Source organism: Sander lucioperca, chromosome 7 (assembly GCF_008315115.2).
Source record: "Sander lucioperca isolate FBNREF2018 chromosome 7, SLUC_FBN_1.2, whole genome shotgun sequence".
In the NCBI taxonomy this organism is placed as follows: domain Eukaryota; kingdom Metazoa; phylum Chordata; class Actinopteri; order Perciformes; family Percidae; genus Sander; species Sander lucioperca.
The window spans coordinates 33,846,022-33,861,697 of NC_050179.1; the positions used below are offsets into that span (position 1 = coordinate 33,846,022).

Sequence of the window (15,676 nt, forward strand, 5' to 3'; positions counted from 1 at the left end):
GATGACGGGGGAGGATGGGGAGGCAAAGTTGTCTTGATTTTGTTCGAGAGGGAGCTCAGCTTTGGTGACCTTCAGTAAACTGCCCAGATATGAGCAGCGGCAGTGTCTTTTAGCCACTCGTTGGCATCAGCGTGACTCCAGCAGTTCAGTTCTCCACTTCACTCCCATCAGCCCCTGCTTGACTCCCCGGCTGGTAATTACTGGTATCTGTGCTTTCTTTCTTTTTCGACTCATTTAGTCAATTAGAAAGCATAATGATTAGCTTCTCCAGCAAATCGCCAGATATAAATTGTGGGCGGGTGGGGGGTGACTGGAATTGGCTTTTTGTCAGTTGGAGCCGTAATTTGAATAATTGATGCCCATTCAGGGCTCCTGGAGCTGCCTGAGTGGGTGTGGATGGGAAAAAGAGGTTTTGTTGGATAGCTGGCAGGCTCGGAGGTGAAAAAAAAAAAAACAACTTAATTACAGAACTCAAGTTTTCCCCAGAGGGCTGCTCCATGAGACAAAATCTACGTCGGGAGGCAGAGGGGACAAAGAGAGAAACCACAGAATGATCAACAGGAGAGTACTTGACTAATACTTCAAGGCGATAAATTCAGTGTGTATCAGACTGTGCTTTTCTTAAAACACACTCAGTTCTGACTGGGAAACATGTTGGAACTTGATGGAAGGAGTGAAAATGTTTCTGGTATGTGAAAGCCTCCCACAGATCATGTCAGATTGTCAGCGTTTTCCGGAGAGACTTTAAACCCCTTGTGGTCTAAGATCTGTTTAGTAACTTAACACCTACATCTGTGTGATGATAGACAACAGATTATTTATTTTTTTTTCTCATGCTATTTCAACTGCTCTTTCAAAACAGCATGTAAAAAGAACCTTTACTACCCCATTTATCCTTACCCCTGATGTCCAACGGTTGCAGCTACATCACATTTCCAAGTTAAGTGTTTTCAAGCTGCTGTTCTTCAACAGAAGTAGATTTGAATAATGTTTTACAGCAGATTGAAAAAGATGTTTGCAGCGTATTTCTGTCCGTTTTTTACTGGTTTTAATGACTTTCCAATGCACGCCGTCTTATCTGTGTTTTGTACCTGCGTTACCTGAATAGTAAATATTATTCAGGATGATTCTTTTCTGCTGCGGAGGGGTGGGTCGCCGTGGCAGCAGGTTAAGCTCCTTTTGATGTTTACCACAATGGTCTGGTACAACGCCTGCTAATGTTGCACCAATCCCCCTGCCGATCTCCCGCTCATTTTACCCGCACTCGTGAACAAGACCCCCCCGAGATATTTCAACTTCTTCACTTGGCGCAGCAACTCACTTGCAGGACTGGTGCCGACTCTCATCCTGACAGCTTCACAGAAAAAAAGTGAACAGAACCACACCATCTGCAAAGAGCAGAGGAGGGAAACCGGACACTCTCTTTCCCCTCGGCTGCACCTTGAGATCCTATCCGTGAAAATCACAAACAGAATCAGTGACAAGGGGACAACTCTGGCGAACACAGATCCAGCTCTCAGTCCGGTTATATAAGGACCGGGTGGCTCATAGCACTGTTAAATATTAATGTGATGTCAATTGTCAATAAAGGACAGCATTTGAATACATTCACAAGTGAATTCCAGGCTTTAGAGATGTCTGCTGCTCCAGTACCAACATGCCTGATGTTTAAAGATAGCAGAGCGAAGAAAAGGGCCAGAAGCTCACATGTCCGGGTTAGGGATGCACCGATACCGATGCCAGTATCGGGTATCGGTATCGGTGCATCCCTCATACTTGTAGTCATAAAATTACTCCGATACTACCACACCCGATACCACCTCATACACACTAAAAACTCCTGGGTTATTTCTTCAACTCAGTTTCTGGGTTATTTGTGTTGGGTTAAAATTATTGGTTATTTTTTCAGAAAGTAACCATTTTCTGGGTTATAGGGCTAATATTTTGACCCAATTCCTGGGTTGTTTGGGTTTCTGGGTTATTTTTCAAAGAGTAAACCATGTTCTGGGTTATAGGGTTCTCTCTCTCTCTCTCTCTCTCTCTCTCTCTCTCTCTCTCTCTCTCTCTCTCTCTCTCTCTCTCTCTCTCTCTCTCGCGCTCTCTCTCTCTCTCTCTCTATAATGTATTTTTGCACTCACACACACACACACACACACACACACACTGACACACACTCATGAGTCATGACATGGTATGGAAAGAGTAAAAAAACGTGACATAAAAGACATATAAAATCATTACATCAGATCACATCATTTGTGTATAAGTTTAGCTTAGTTTAAAAGTAACCCATTATGGGTTATTTTTGACCGAGGAGTTTTTAGTGTGTAGCAATGTGACAATAACTTCTCCGTCAAGCAGGTATAGGCGACCGAAGAGGAGCAATGCCAGCCATTTGCATGATTGCACTTGACAACCAGCCATTGTCAGTCGTTAGTAATACTGCGTTTCAACGTCTTCTCAGTATACTGGAGCCGAGAGATTCCCAGCCGTCACCACATCACAGAAACCGCGTTTCCAAAGCTGCTTTGTGAAAAAGCACATCAGCAGCCCTTTGCCCGTCAACTTCACCACTGATATTTGGAGTAGCGGTGTTAGCCCAATGTCTCTCATCAGCTTAACGGGCGTAAACATGAAGAAAGTGATATTTCAATCCGCTCCATCTGCATGCGGTTTCTACACAGCTCTGTTTTATCAACCACAGCGCTACTCTGTAAATAGCAATTTTTTTTTCACAAACAGGCTAAAACGAAAGCTCTCGGTGTGTAGTCTAACTGTTTTAACGGTTATAGTTTGCCACAAGTCTTTAAATTTGCAAAAATCTTGTGAATTTAGCTGCTGACGGAAACAAACCATCCTCTCCGCTGGATCAGTAAACCCACATGGGTACTTAATATGCACGTAAATGACGTCATCGGACTTTGCGTTCTTCATTCTTTCTAAACCTCACTAGTATTTTTATATCAGGAATTATGTGATTTATTTAATGACACTAGCCCGGGGAAATGTCCAGGCCCAGGCACTGATCTTTGAATAAAAAAAAGGTATGGTACTTTGAAAATACTGCTTTGTTCTAATTGACAACAGTATTAGAGAAGGCCTAAATCATCTGTGTGTCTGAAAACACCCTCAGTACCCTTAAGTACTCGTATCGGTACTCGGCAAGTACCCAAATGTAAGTACTTGTACTTCTACTTGATCATAAAAATGCTTGGAAAAAGGCGACCCCCTCAACCCCCCCTTAGTTAAGTTGTTAGTTAGTTTTGTTCTTGTTAGTGTTGCTCAATCCCTGGATGCCTATTGAACCATGGATATAATGATACCTGAATACAGCGTTCAAGGCTGAGCCCCGTTCGTTACTATGAGGGTTTCTCAGTGGCACATGAAGCCAAAAAAGTTTGCCGCTGTTTCCGCGCTATGTGGCCCGTAAAGCAGGCGCACTAGAGACTCCCACTTAGCTCTCCAGCTAACTTAAATGGGGTTTAAATGATTTAATCATGCAGCTCTTCTAGACTTTGCTTCAAAGCCCGGCGCACTTTGATCGGTACATGATGATGTTATTTGATCCAATAGACGCTCAATAATTGAGCCAACGTAGCCTAATATTGCTGTTTGACATAACTTCAGACTACACAATCAAAGTCTGTCCTCGGGCATTTATTAGTTTCTGACTCTGGGAAAGTGGGAAAAACAGTAAAAATTCCCCAAACTACAGTTTCTCTGAACTATCTATTTAACCAAATCACACACATATAGGCTATTCTATGTGATCTTCTTTTGATAAGTAATGTAATGCTTTTTTTTCACTCATCCTCCGCTGAAACTGGAGCTCCCCTGGACCAATTCACCAAAGGTGGTTTGAGACACTTATTTATTTTCTGTAACTGTGGAAGTATCCATTACAGTGTCTGTCCCCTGTGATAATGGAAGCTGAAATGACACACACCAAGGTGAATTAAATTGCATGTGAGTTTATTCAACACGGTCTCACGGCAGTTTGTGTAACTGTCACGTTATTTTTAATCTATTGATTCGTGTACAACAACACGTTTATCTCGTTTTTTTATCAATTCAGAGGTTGGGTTTAGGAAAAGATTAACAGGGAAAGCAAACGTCACACACCAGGACACGATCCGCGGTCTCTGGGGGACACGCGACAATAACGGGATGACGGAGGTTGAGTTTAGGAAAAAAACAACGGGGAAAGGACGCCTCACACGCCGGGAGGCGGCGCGACAATAACGGGACGGTTGTGATTAGGAAAACAATGGGGAAACAAAACGCCACACGCGGGACGCGATCCCTGGACTCCCGGGTGAAAGGCCTGTATTGTTTGACCCATCCACCACCCCGACCAACCTCCCTACGCGGATTTTCGGCTTTTCATACTACTCGCTACCGTATTTGTGCTGTGATCACGAAATATGCTTCCCATTGAAATACATTACTTTACATTTTCGTGCTGGCCACCATGAAAAAAACGAGAAAAACGTCCCAGTGAACACGAATCAATAGATTAAATAACGTGACCATTTCACGAACTGCCGTGAGACTGGGCTGGTTTATTTGGACACGAGACCACTTGATAAGTATGTGGCTGTTAAGACCTGCAGGCTTCATCATTACTTATTTCGTGCTGCAGGATGTGATGGAACAATTAAGCCTCTGCGGGAGGAAGCCGCTGTGACACTTTGACTGGTCTTGTACCCGTCTGTGTGGGTCTGATGAGACGGGTGCGTTTGAACTGGGGTCAGGGTTAAAGGAGCATTACCAGAGCCGTGGGGGAGGGGGGGGTCCGCTCGCCTCCCTCTCACCTGTCACGTCCGATCTCCTCCTCGCCGAGCCATCTACGCCACACTGACACGGGATGCGACATGAGCTTTTACCTCCCCAAACCTTCACACAACAGCCCCCCCCCCCCTATCTCCAGCGAGGTGATGGACGGAGAAGGAAGGTGACACACATGATCACCTGCCACTCCACTTAATCTCCTTTCCACACCTCTTGAAGTGAAGTGGCGTCCACTCCCGGTTACCCTGCCACGCCGCTCGGCCAGCTCAACTCATGACGACTCTTATGTCGACTGACATCTGAACCACACAGCCGGAGGGTTTGGTTGGATCCCTCGGGCGGTTATGGTTACTTATCGTTTACATTTGAGACACATCGACTGTAAACACACAAACCTGAGTTCTGCGGACCCCTCCTCCCCTCCTTGGCCCCCCAGAGCGGCGCCGACAGCAGCCTCGCCTCCAAAACGCGCTCGCTTCATTTAGCAGCAACAATGTGTCTGAACCCCCCTCCCGACAAGCTGTCGCATCGCTCCCCACTCCGCCGTGTGAGCCCAAGCATGAACACACATCTGACTGGGTTTAATGGCACAGCGAGGAGGGCTACACCAAACCAAACACCACACTGTGTTGTGTTTTTACGCGCTCGCGTTTTGCTTCTGGCCGCCTGCCAAGTCGTTCCTCGTCCGATTTGTTTTCTGCCGTAATTCGATTCAGAGGAAGTGGAGGGTGTGAGTGACATTTGGGGGAAAGATTGAGTTTCAAAAAAACATCTGAAAGCTCTTGATGAGCTCTTTGTGACGATCGGAGAAAAAATATTTCAGCTTCCAGCGCACTGAATTGATTTATGTCACTAACTTCACCCCATAAGAAAGAGACTTTTCTGTGCTTTTGTGTTCATTTTTTCTCTCAGTCTTCATAGAATAGTGAGTCATCTTATATCTGATTCTCAGGCATTGGGGGTTTAAATGTATCAATATGTTGTCAGTGATGATAAAATGTTAGTGAATTAGAATCTGAGTGTGTTATGAACTTGTGACCTAAAACTATGCAGGTTGAACCTGTTAACCAACAATTAATTAACAAATAATTAATAATTATTTAAGTAGCAAGTGAATTTCCCCATTGTGGGATGAATAAAGGATTATCTAATCTAATCTAAACACCTTAAAACGACAGGTGTTTGCTTTTACTCTCTTTCCCAGCAGCACTTGAACAACCCAACACTCACACCTACAACTCTGCATTTGTAGTCTTTATAACCATTTGAATGTGACGAGAAGCTCAGGCTCACAGGTGAAAACCCCAGATTAAAGGCTGGAAGTCTAAATGGTGTTGAGTACACTTTTTAAGGTGCTTGTTTGTGTATTCAACTTTTTGTTTTTAATGTGAAAATCAATTTAATTTCTTCTTAAGAGTCTTCCTTTTTCAAAATAACTGCAAACTCAAAAGGAGAGGGAGGGAAATCTTAAAGTGAACCTGTATTTTGCAACATTGTCAGCACTAATAATCAATTCTACAGCTGAAATAAATAGTTAATAAATTGTTAGTTGATTTGAGAGACATAATAATGTATTAGTTGTTTTAGACACCAAACATTTGCTAGTTTTCAGCTTCTGGCATGTGCCTTTGTATCTTAACATTTTGGGTTTTTGGACTGTTGGACTGCAAAACAAGACATTTGAAGACGTCTCCTTGAACTCTGGGAAATAATGATGGACATTTTATAGACAAAGTCATTGATTAAGAAAATAATGGGCTGACTTATCGATGTTGAAAATACTTTTTTAGTTGCAGCTCTCAGTTGCAGCTAGTTTTAGTTTACTAGTTGCGGTCCTCGTCATTGTATTAGGTCTGTATGTTTCAGTGCAACAGCATCCATTTAAATGCATGAAATGTCTGATGAATGTTTTTGCACTAAATAAATGTGTAATACATTGGACTTAGGTGTGCAGAATTCTTCATCTCATAAGACATCTTAGCAGCACACAACCAACAGATTGATTAAGAACAATTTCATTACTTAAAAAGTGGATGGTGTCAAATAAAATCCCTTGAGATTGTCTGGAAAAGTGATTTCTAAAAGTGTCACTGAGTAGGCCCGTGTGACACTAATAAAGAATTTCTTAGAGTTTAAAAGTTAGTGTTTGTAATTTAAAAAGTAGTAGAAGTGGAACAGTGGAACAAAATTGATCAGTCAGTTTTATTTTCTGCCGTCTTGCTCGCTGTGGCTGCACATGGGAACCAACCACTGATTGTTTGAAGACAATGAATAACTCCGATTACAGGACAGCTGGCATTAACTGTGAGGGCTTGGAGCCTCAGGCCAGCCATCTATTCCTCTGTCTCTACATCATCCATCCATTCATCTATTCATCTGTCTCTCCATCCATCCATTCTATTCCTCCTCTACATCCATCCATCCGTTCTTCCGTCCATTATTTAAAATATTCAACCTTGTTTGAGTCTTAGAAGAAATGCCCGTCTGACATTTTTTACATTAGTGTGTATAAGGCTATGTTCACACTTGGTGTCTTTTTTTAAGCTGCCAGCGTCTGTTTTGCATCATAATCCTATGGAGTAAACCGTGCTTTCAAAAAAGTCGTGAGCGCTTTTTTAAACGCCACTGCCGACTTCTTTTCTGCAGCTCAGAGCGTCTTTTTTTAATTTGGAAAAAGTTTTACTTTTCTGAAAAAACGCCCTACATCAAGTGCTTTTTTGACAGCCGACCAATGACAAGCGGAGTAGCCAGACCTGTCGTTTTCATAACAACGAGAAGAAATGGAGTCAGGGCACAGCGAGTTATATGGTATGACTGGGTGCTCCCTGTACAGGGAACTGGCTTTGTTTTATGTAACGTTAGAAGCACCACTCTCTCTGTTCTTTCTCTAGCTCGCTCCACCACTTCGTTTTATCTAATGTTAGCACCGCTCCACATAGCGCTCTAGGATACTGTAGCAGTAGCTGTTGTTATAGCAACAAAAGACCCTCTCGGCTGCTTTTTGGAATAAAAACGCTGCCAGCTTTTTTTTCTTACTACAAAAGCACCTTAGTCAACTTTCTGTGAACATAGCCTTAGGGCTAAACAATTTGGGGGGGGGGATAGAAAAAATTTAACTTAAACACCAAACTGTTTTGCTAGCTCTATCCTTTTATAACTAAGATATCTGCCCTAAAAACATATTTTTTCCATGGATAGATTTAGATACTTAACGTCCGTGAACTTCAAACGGAGACGATTTCCTGTCCCTGTAAAACATTATTCAGCCAGTCAACTTAAGCTAAAAATTTTCCATCGGCAGATTTAGCTACGTGTACGTGCGCAAAAATCACATTTAGCAGCTATTTTCTAGCTAGCGTCGTCACCGGAGCTGACCCTAAACATTTCCAGTGAAAGTTAACTTCAGAGCGTTGTAACAAATAAGTCATTTAATCCGATGAATCACTTTATCTACTAGTTGGAGAGCTTTATTTACTATTTACTTTATTTAGCTTTAATTACTTACATGAATACAAATGTTTTGAAACAGTTTTTAATTCAACTCTGTAATGTTGACAGAGAAATAGCGGAGTGATATTTTAAGTGGTGCGCCAGGTGTGCTCAAATGGCTTTGGGTGTGCTGTCATGCTGGATTTGAGCACGTTCTAAATGTCTAGTCGACCAATCAGATTGTCTGGTCGGATCTACTTGTTGTATATTCTGTGATATGTAACATTATTCCAGCGTTTATCTTGTGAAATAAGAACATAATAAAAAGAGGAATAAAAAAATGTTAAACCAAATGTTACACCAAACATTCAACAAAATATTGCACATTCAATCAATCGCGGTCTTTATGGTTAGCTAATCGCATTCTTTCAAATCGCGATTTCAGTTTGAAAACGATTAATCGTTCAGCGTGCGTTTTGGGTGGAATGTTCCGACTCAGAGTGCAGGACCCAACTGTCAGTAGCAGAAGCAAAATGATCTTTACTTTGCTATACCATCCACAGTTTTAACTCTTTATACATTCATTTTACATTGTGTAGGGAATTTTGTGATCTTTCTAACAATGTACTCAGGGAGGCAAACAGACGTTCACATGAGGCACAGTGAGCTTCCATGTGAAGGAGACCCGACCAACAGCCCCGCTGCCTCCTGTATTAAATCATACCAGAAATTCTCTGAATCGAAGACTTCCACACACTGTCCCCACGTCTTAATTTGTGTGTGCAGGGGCCCACAGGGGCACAGCGGCGGCTTCAACATGAAAGCCTGCTTTTCTTTGCCTTTACATGAGTGAGCACACACGCTCCTCCCAACAACTCTGCTTTATGTTTCCCTCGGGATTAACTGGTGCTTGTTAAATAAGGGGTTGTGGGAAGTGGAGGGGTTGTGATGAGGGGAGGGGGAGGGGGGGTGGTAATGAATTGACAGATTTGGGGAACAACAGGGTTTAGAAGTTGTGCTAACAAGTGCTGTTGTGCAGAGAAAGCTGGCTCTCATTACAGAACAAATGGATTAGAGTGGAGCTGAAGAGAGGCGCTGATGTTCTCACACAATACGTGACCACATCCTATTGTCATCCTCCATCGCATCTACAGCCTCCGCCCTTCCAACACCGCCCTGTTCTCAACAAATATTCCTCACTGACTAAATGAATGCGCCAAAAGTTTAGTTAAGTTTATTAGTTTGTAATGTCGTGGGCAGTCCCCTTTAATTAACTGTATAGCAAAAGGAGCCTTAAGTCTTCACAGCTAACTTCAAGCTGTAGTCCCCGGCCAATTGTCAATAGGCATCCTAAAATACAAATGGTTAAAAAAAATTGTAATAAAATAAATGATATTCTATTTATAATTACAGCAGGCTCCAAAAGGGAGTAAGACAAATAAACATGTGGCACACAATTGGAGCAAGCACATTTGCTTATTTGTAATTTCCATCATCCAATTTTATTTTTGTTAGTTTTTCATACAATCTTAGTTCAATTTTATGTAAATTATTATACCTTGTTTTATATATTTATATATATTTTTTAATTTCTTTTACATTTACACAAATGTAATTTAATATCATTTGTGTGTAATTTGTAAAAACAAATAACATTTTTATTTGGTTTAACCATACTATATCTTTTATTTTATATCATTTCATTTTATTATTTGTCTTTTATGTTGTGGTATTTCATGTACTTTCATTGCATCATAATATCTATTTTACGATGTTTTTGTGTGCCAAAAGCTTTCACCATCATTTTACCTTGTTTTTTCATAAGATTTAATTCAACTTTATGTAAATTAGTATACTTCATTTTATATTGTATACATTTTTTTTTTATTTTTTACATTTACACAAATGTAATTTTACTTTATTTTTTATGTGACCATACTAGCCTATATGTTTTCTATTTTATGTAAATTTACTGGAGTTATATTAGTGCTGTTGCTAGCTTGGTCAGAATTCTCCTGTAAAATAAATTTTTGTATCCTCAGCGATTCACCTCCCTGGTGAAATAGCATTATTATTTTCATAAATAATAATTGACAGGGAAGTCAATCAGTGGCTGTTGAGTATCTCTCTCCTCTCTGCAGAGCATCAGAGCCTCTGCCGTTTCTTCTTTTCTCGTCAAGTTTTTATTTTTTCGACTTTGGAGAGTCAGGAACACGCCGCGAGGAGCCTCGCTGTTGGCACTCGAGGTGAGATGGTCAGGAGCCGAACTGGCGAAGGCTTTTAGAAGAACAACTCATTAACAGACAACCTCCGCGCTTCTTCCCCTCCAGCGACTGCGAGTGCCGTTTGGAGAGGGTGCTTTTCTCCTTCAGCTGCACAGACAAAGCCTCCGAAGTCAAGGCTGGTCGCTCTGGGTACTGATTGCATTTTTTCCCCTTTTTTTGCCAGAGTGCCTATTCAGACGAAGGCAAGAGGGGAATGAAAGCTTTTACAAAACAATGAAGCGCTCAACTAACTTTTTTTTTTTTTTTCTTTGTCGACTTTCCTCCTGTCAGCCCGATGAGTTGCGGAGGAGGAAGAGGAGGCTCTCCGTTTGATTGGTTGACTTTGAGGTCAGCGCGGAGAGTTTGGCTGCTTCATCGGTTAGTTTGGTGAAAACAAGCCGGTCCATCCTGTCACTACGAGAACGGAAAAAAACAAAGACAGAAAAGCAGCCTTAGCTGTTTTTTTTCAAAGACTCTTACATTTTGTAAGATTTTCTTTTTTTCTTTGAACCTAAACAAATTCAAAGATTCCTGCACTGACTTCACGTCTGCGTGTTTGGTTTCTTTTTGGTGTTTGCAGTCAGGTGGTCTGACGAGGAGGGCGTCTGTTGTGAAATGTTAACAGCATTTTAAAGATACAGTCTCCAGATTTAGTGTTTGAAAAGGCCTTGATTTACCTCAAGAGCAGTCCATATCGACGACGTTTAATTTCCTGGATTGTTCCCATGCCGCCGGAAATTCCGCCAGATGTCCCTGATTTTCAGCCGGATATCCGTCACCTTCCTCTTTCTTTGTGTTGGCATTTTAAACTCCGGTGGATTTCTGAGGACTATGGTTAACTGCTCCTCAGATCTATGCAGGGTAAATCCAGACAGCTAGCTAGACTATCTGTCCAATCTGAGTTTTCTGTTGCACACCTAAAACAACTTTTGAACGTACACGTTCCACCAAAACAAGTTCCTTCCCGAGGCTATGTTGCAGCGGCACAGGGGCTCTGTCCAGCGATTGTGATTGGTTTAAAGAAATGCCAATAAACCAGGAGGAAGGTCCGGCAATGCGAGACTAATTGAATGTTAACTGTAGTTGATTGCATTTGTACTAGACAATTGTATATTCATGTGCAGTGTCGCCATGTTTGTTTTCGCGACTGCCTGCGACAAATTTCTCCTACAGGAGACAATAAAGGCGTGTCTTATCTTATCTTACAAATGATCCGCAACTTGCCCTCCATCTTCTGATTGAGGAGAGATTGAAGCAGTGGTTTTGGGTTGACGATACAGAGCAGAGAAAGGGCAAGAAAGACTAGAGAGCTGCAGGTCATCACTCTCCTTCACCTTCACTTTCTGTTGACCTCCTGCGACCACTAGGACACTAGAGAGCCAAACATAGCAGTAACGCTTGAAAAAGAAATAAACAAAGTATCTTTGATCATTGCTAATAACTGAATCTGGGCCTCCTAATTTCCTGCACATCACATCATACACGTACAGCACACTGTAATATATTAAGCAACTCAACAGAGAATAACAGAGTGAGCATAATGACATTTATTTGGCAATGTGATGTAATGAATGTGCGCCATTCCTTTACAGGCACTGGAGCCGTCTCTGGCAACAAGATTGTTGTGGATGGATGGGTGGATGGATGGATGGGTGGGTGGATGGATGGATGGATGGCGTTATTGTCCGTCCCAAAGCAGTGACAGAAATTTTTCATTAAAAATACACGGTGTCTATTTTATGTTGTTAAAAGTGTTTTTTGCAGAGGGAATGAAAGGTTTCTTGTAGTGTGATAAATGACACCACAACATAATCATGCGTTTGTTTATTAAATGACTTAGCAGTAAAGTGTGGAGCTACTTTTTCTGAGTCGTTGTTGTGTATCTACTGTATAAAAGTGTAGTGTTGCCGGAGATTAACTGCACATCCTGCACTAATCCATGCAGCTTTTTTTTTTTCTTCTTAATGTTATTTAGTTTTATGTATGTGTTATTTGTTTCAGTATTGATTGTTTGTTTATTTCATACTAATGTTTAAATTTGTATCTATGTATGCACCAATAACCAAAGTAAGTGCTACTTGCATGGCAATAAATCTTTTTCTGATTCTGATTCTGCAGCATCATGTTTGTAACTCATTTGTCATCGATTTAACAGAATCGTTGTGTCTGTACTGATTTTTTTTTCCCACTTTGTGTATTGAACAATTTTAAACATGAACATACATTCCAGCTGTTACAATATTGCTTTTATGTTTTAAATCCAGTTGTCTCTTATTCTCCGGTCCATCTCCTTACACTGAGTTGCGTCTTACCTACAACATTACTTACACACACAAACACTTCTTACTCATAACCATGGAACATCATATTTTCCTACAACTGCATCATTTTTATCCTTTTACACAAAACAAAGAAACAATATACACCAAAAGTAGCAATATAGAAGCCATATCATTGACATTAACAGCCACATCTGTACTGATTTTAATACTGTACGTAGCACATCATCTTATCCAGTGTTTTCTCTCGATATGTAGAAGATTTAGGTGACGGGGGTTTAGGGGTCCTCAGTCAAGAAAATGCAAAGTTTTTCAATGAAATAAATGCAATTTCACATCATTTTGGACCATTATTATAACCGTATCTGTGTCTAAAACGTTGGAAAATCTAGAGCAGATAATAAATAACCAAAACGGCTCAAGTGCTGCACCTAAATCTTATAAAGCTAGGGAAGACCCTGTTACCTTTATTTAGTTTTTCCTGAATACTGAATTTTAGCAGTAGAGAAACGGCATCATTCCCTCTTCTATTTTAAGGGTGGCAGTAGCTCAGTCCGTACGGCGTTGGCTTGGGAACCGGAGGGTCAGGGCGCCTGTCCAGCAATCGCAGCCCCCCCACTCTGACATCTCTCCATTAGTGCACGTGTAGGACCTGAGCATGTGTGTGTATTTCAGGCCTGTGTGTAGTGTGTTCTAACAACAGAGTGAAAACATTTTAATTTCCCCCCACTGGGAAACAATAAAAAGTATAAATGAAATGATACGTTCAGCCTGTGATCTGTAGCCACAGAGGTAGAGTTGAAAGCTGACCGTGTGCTGTGTCTGATCTCTTCTGTCTTGTCAGGCCTGATGGGATGGGCACGGTGGCTGTGGAGGAAAAAGAGCAATTTGAGGCCATCAGGAGTCGCCTCATGGCTCTGCTGGAGAACCAGATCACACATTTTAGGTAGGCACACCTTCTCACTAGAAATCACAAAACGACAAACATCTTGTGCAAGCCGGTGGCTTTCATTCATTTCTGTACTGTACAGAAATCAGGTTCAACTACAGAAAACTATTTTCTCATTTTCATTTATTTATTTCTATTTCTGTATAATTAATTAGAGATGTTCCGATACCATTTGTTGCTTCCTGATTCCGATACCTGAACTTGTGTAGCAGCCGATACAGAGTACCGATCCGATACCAGTGTGTTCAAAAATGCATATATTTTATTATGTTTTAACAGCTGTATGCTACTATCCACGTATGGATGTGATATGATTTCTATCTTTGTTGTTGTTGTTAAACCCTTTGTGAAACATGAACAAAAACAAACAATGAACGCCACAGAACTTTCTTTTATTATCCAGTTTGACAGTCAGTCATAACGGAAAAAGAACAGAAATAAACTATTTTAAAGTCGATTTTTTTTTTCCAGGGCTAAATCACGTATCGGATCGCTGCATAAACTCCAGTACTTGCCAATATGGATACCAGCATTTTAGGCAGTATCACAGGCATCTTGATTATTAATCAATATTTCTGTAAATGTGCCAGTGTTAGCCATCCGGCAAATTTTTTGCTGTGGTTGTTTGGTGAGATGTGGGTACTGAATTCAATACTTTTAAGGCCCCGACCGAATTGCCTCCTAAAGTATTGAGTATCGAAAAATGCCTCGTCATTCAATACCCAATTACAATACCTAAGTTGTTTTATCAAAAATCTATGAAAAAGTCACGGTATTGGTATCGGTCCTGGTATCGGAAAAAAAACAGCAAGACATTAATGCAGTAATACATCAACACCATAATCAACATCTGATAATAGATTGTCTTATTCAAATAAATGGGAAAGAATGGCTGCATGGAACTGTAGGAAAAATACATCTTAACCTCGAAAAACACATTTTCTAAATGCTTAGCTGTGATGTAAAGTGATTTGAAGAGAACCCAAGATATGTAAAAACCACTGGTATGCTCTTTTTAACTCCATCATAATGAACCCAGTGCAGTCTGGGTATTTGTAGCGCCATCAGCAGCACACAACAGGTGCAGGACATGCGTCGGCGGAGGCTGATGAGACCTCCCTGCATCTGCGTGCTGCTATTCAGCGCCGCCGCCGCCGTGTGAACACATTGTGAGCGCGGTGTGAAAGCGACAGCCCCGAGACCTTGAGCAACACTCGTCTGAATGGACCTGTGCCATTAACTGTCCTGAAGCGCGGCTCTTTAAACCCCTTCACGCCTGAGAGGGGCCCTCCATCTGGCCACAGAGAGGAGAGAGGGGAGGGGGCGGTCAGGGCCGAGTGTGGAGGAGGGGGGGAATCAGCCAGCGGGAGTCATTACTAACTCACCTCAACAAGAGGCTAATGCTGGTAAACAATGGCCGGGACAATGCTGGGATTATGCTAATGTTCCCCCAGACAAGAGCAGGATTTCCACAGTTTAGTTGATTTAGATTAAAGCTGAGCTCAGCCACCAAAAGATTAATTTAAAGTTATACTTGTAAACTACAGCTGCTCCCCTTTACTGCCTCTAATGATTATTATTCTTTCTTACGCAGGGTGAAGATTATTTAAAGATTGCCTAATCACTGTTTGGTAATCATCCAGCTTTGTTTTTTTTCCGACCAAAAGTCAAATCTCACAGCTAGGGCTGGGTATGGCCGTTGATTTTACTGACTAACTTTTCCCTCGCCCAAATGTAGCCAATCTTTGGAGCGTTTTTTAACCCCCTTCCCAAAAGCTATAGTTGGTACCAATGGATTCGTTAAGTCTTCTAGTTTCATATGATAGACAGAGATCGATTCTGGATTTTATATATATCGATATTGGATCATTAAAATGAAAATTGATTTGATACAGATAGCTTTACTTTTCTACAGTCCACCGAAACATATACACACATTCGTACTGCCAGTCATCAGCGACAGA

The 15,676-nt window shown here is 41.4% G+C and overlaps 1 protein-coding gene across 6 annotated transcripts in view; it reads left to right on the plus strand.

Annotated features, from left to right (window-relative positions):
• Positions 1-15,676, plus strand: part of cadps2 (Ca++-dependent secretion activator 2) — a 224,676-nt gene that overhangs the window by 149,472 nt on the left and 59,528 nt on the right. For all 6 annotated transcript variants that reach the window (XM_031279714.2, XM_031279716.2, XM_031279715.2 and 3 more), the window contains exon 14: positions 13,608-13,709. In XM_031279714.2, coding sequence (XP_031135574.2) covers positions 13,608-13,709 — 102 coding nt within the window. The remainder of the gene's footprint in view (positions 1-13,607; positions 13,710-15,676) is intronic.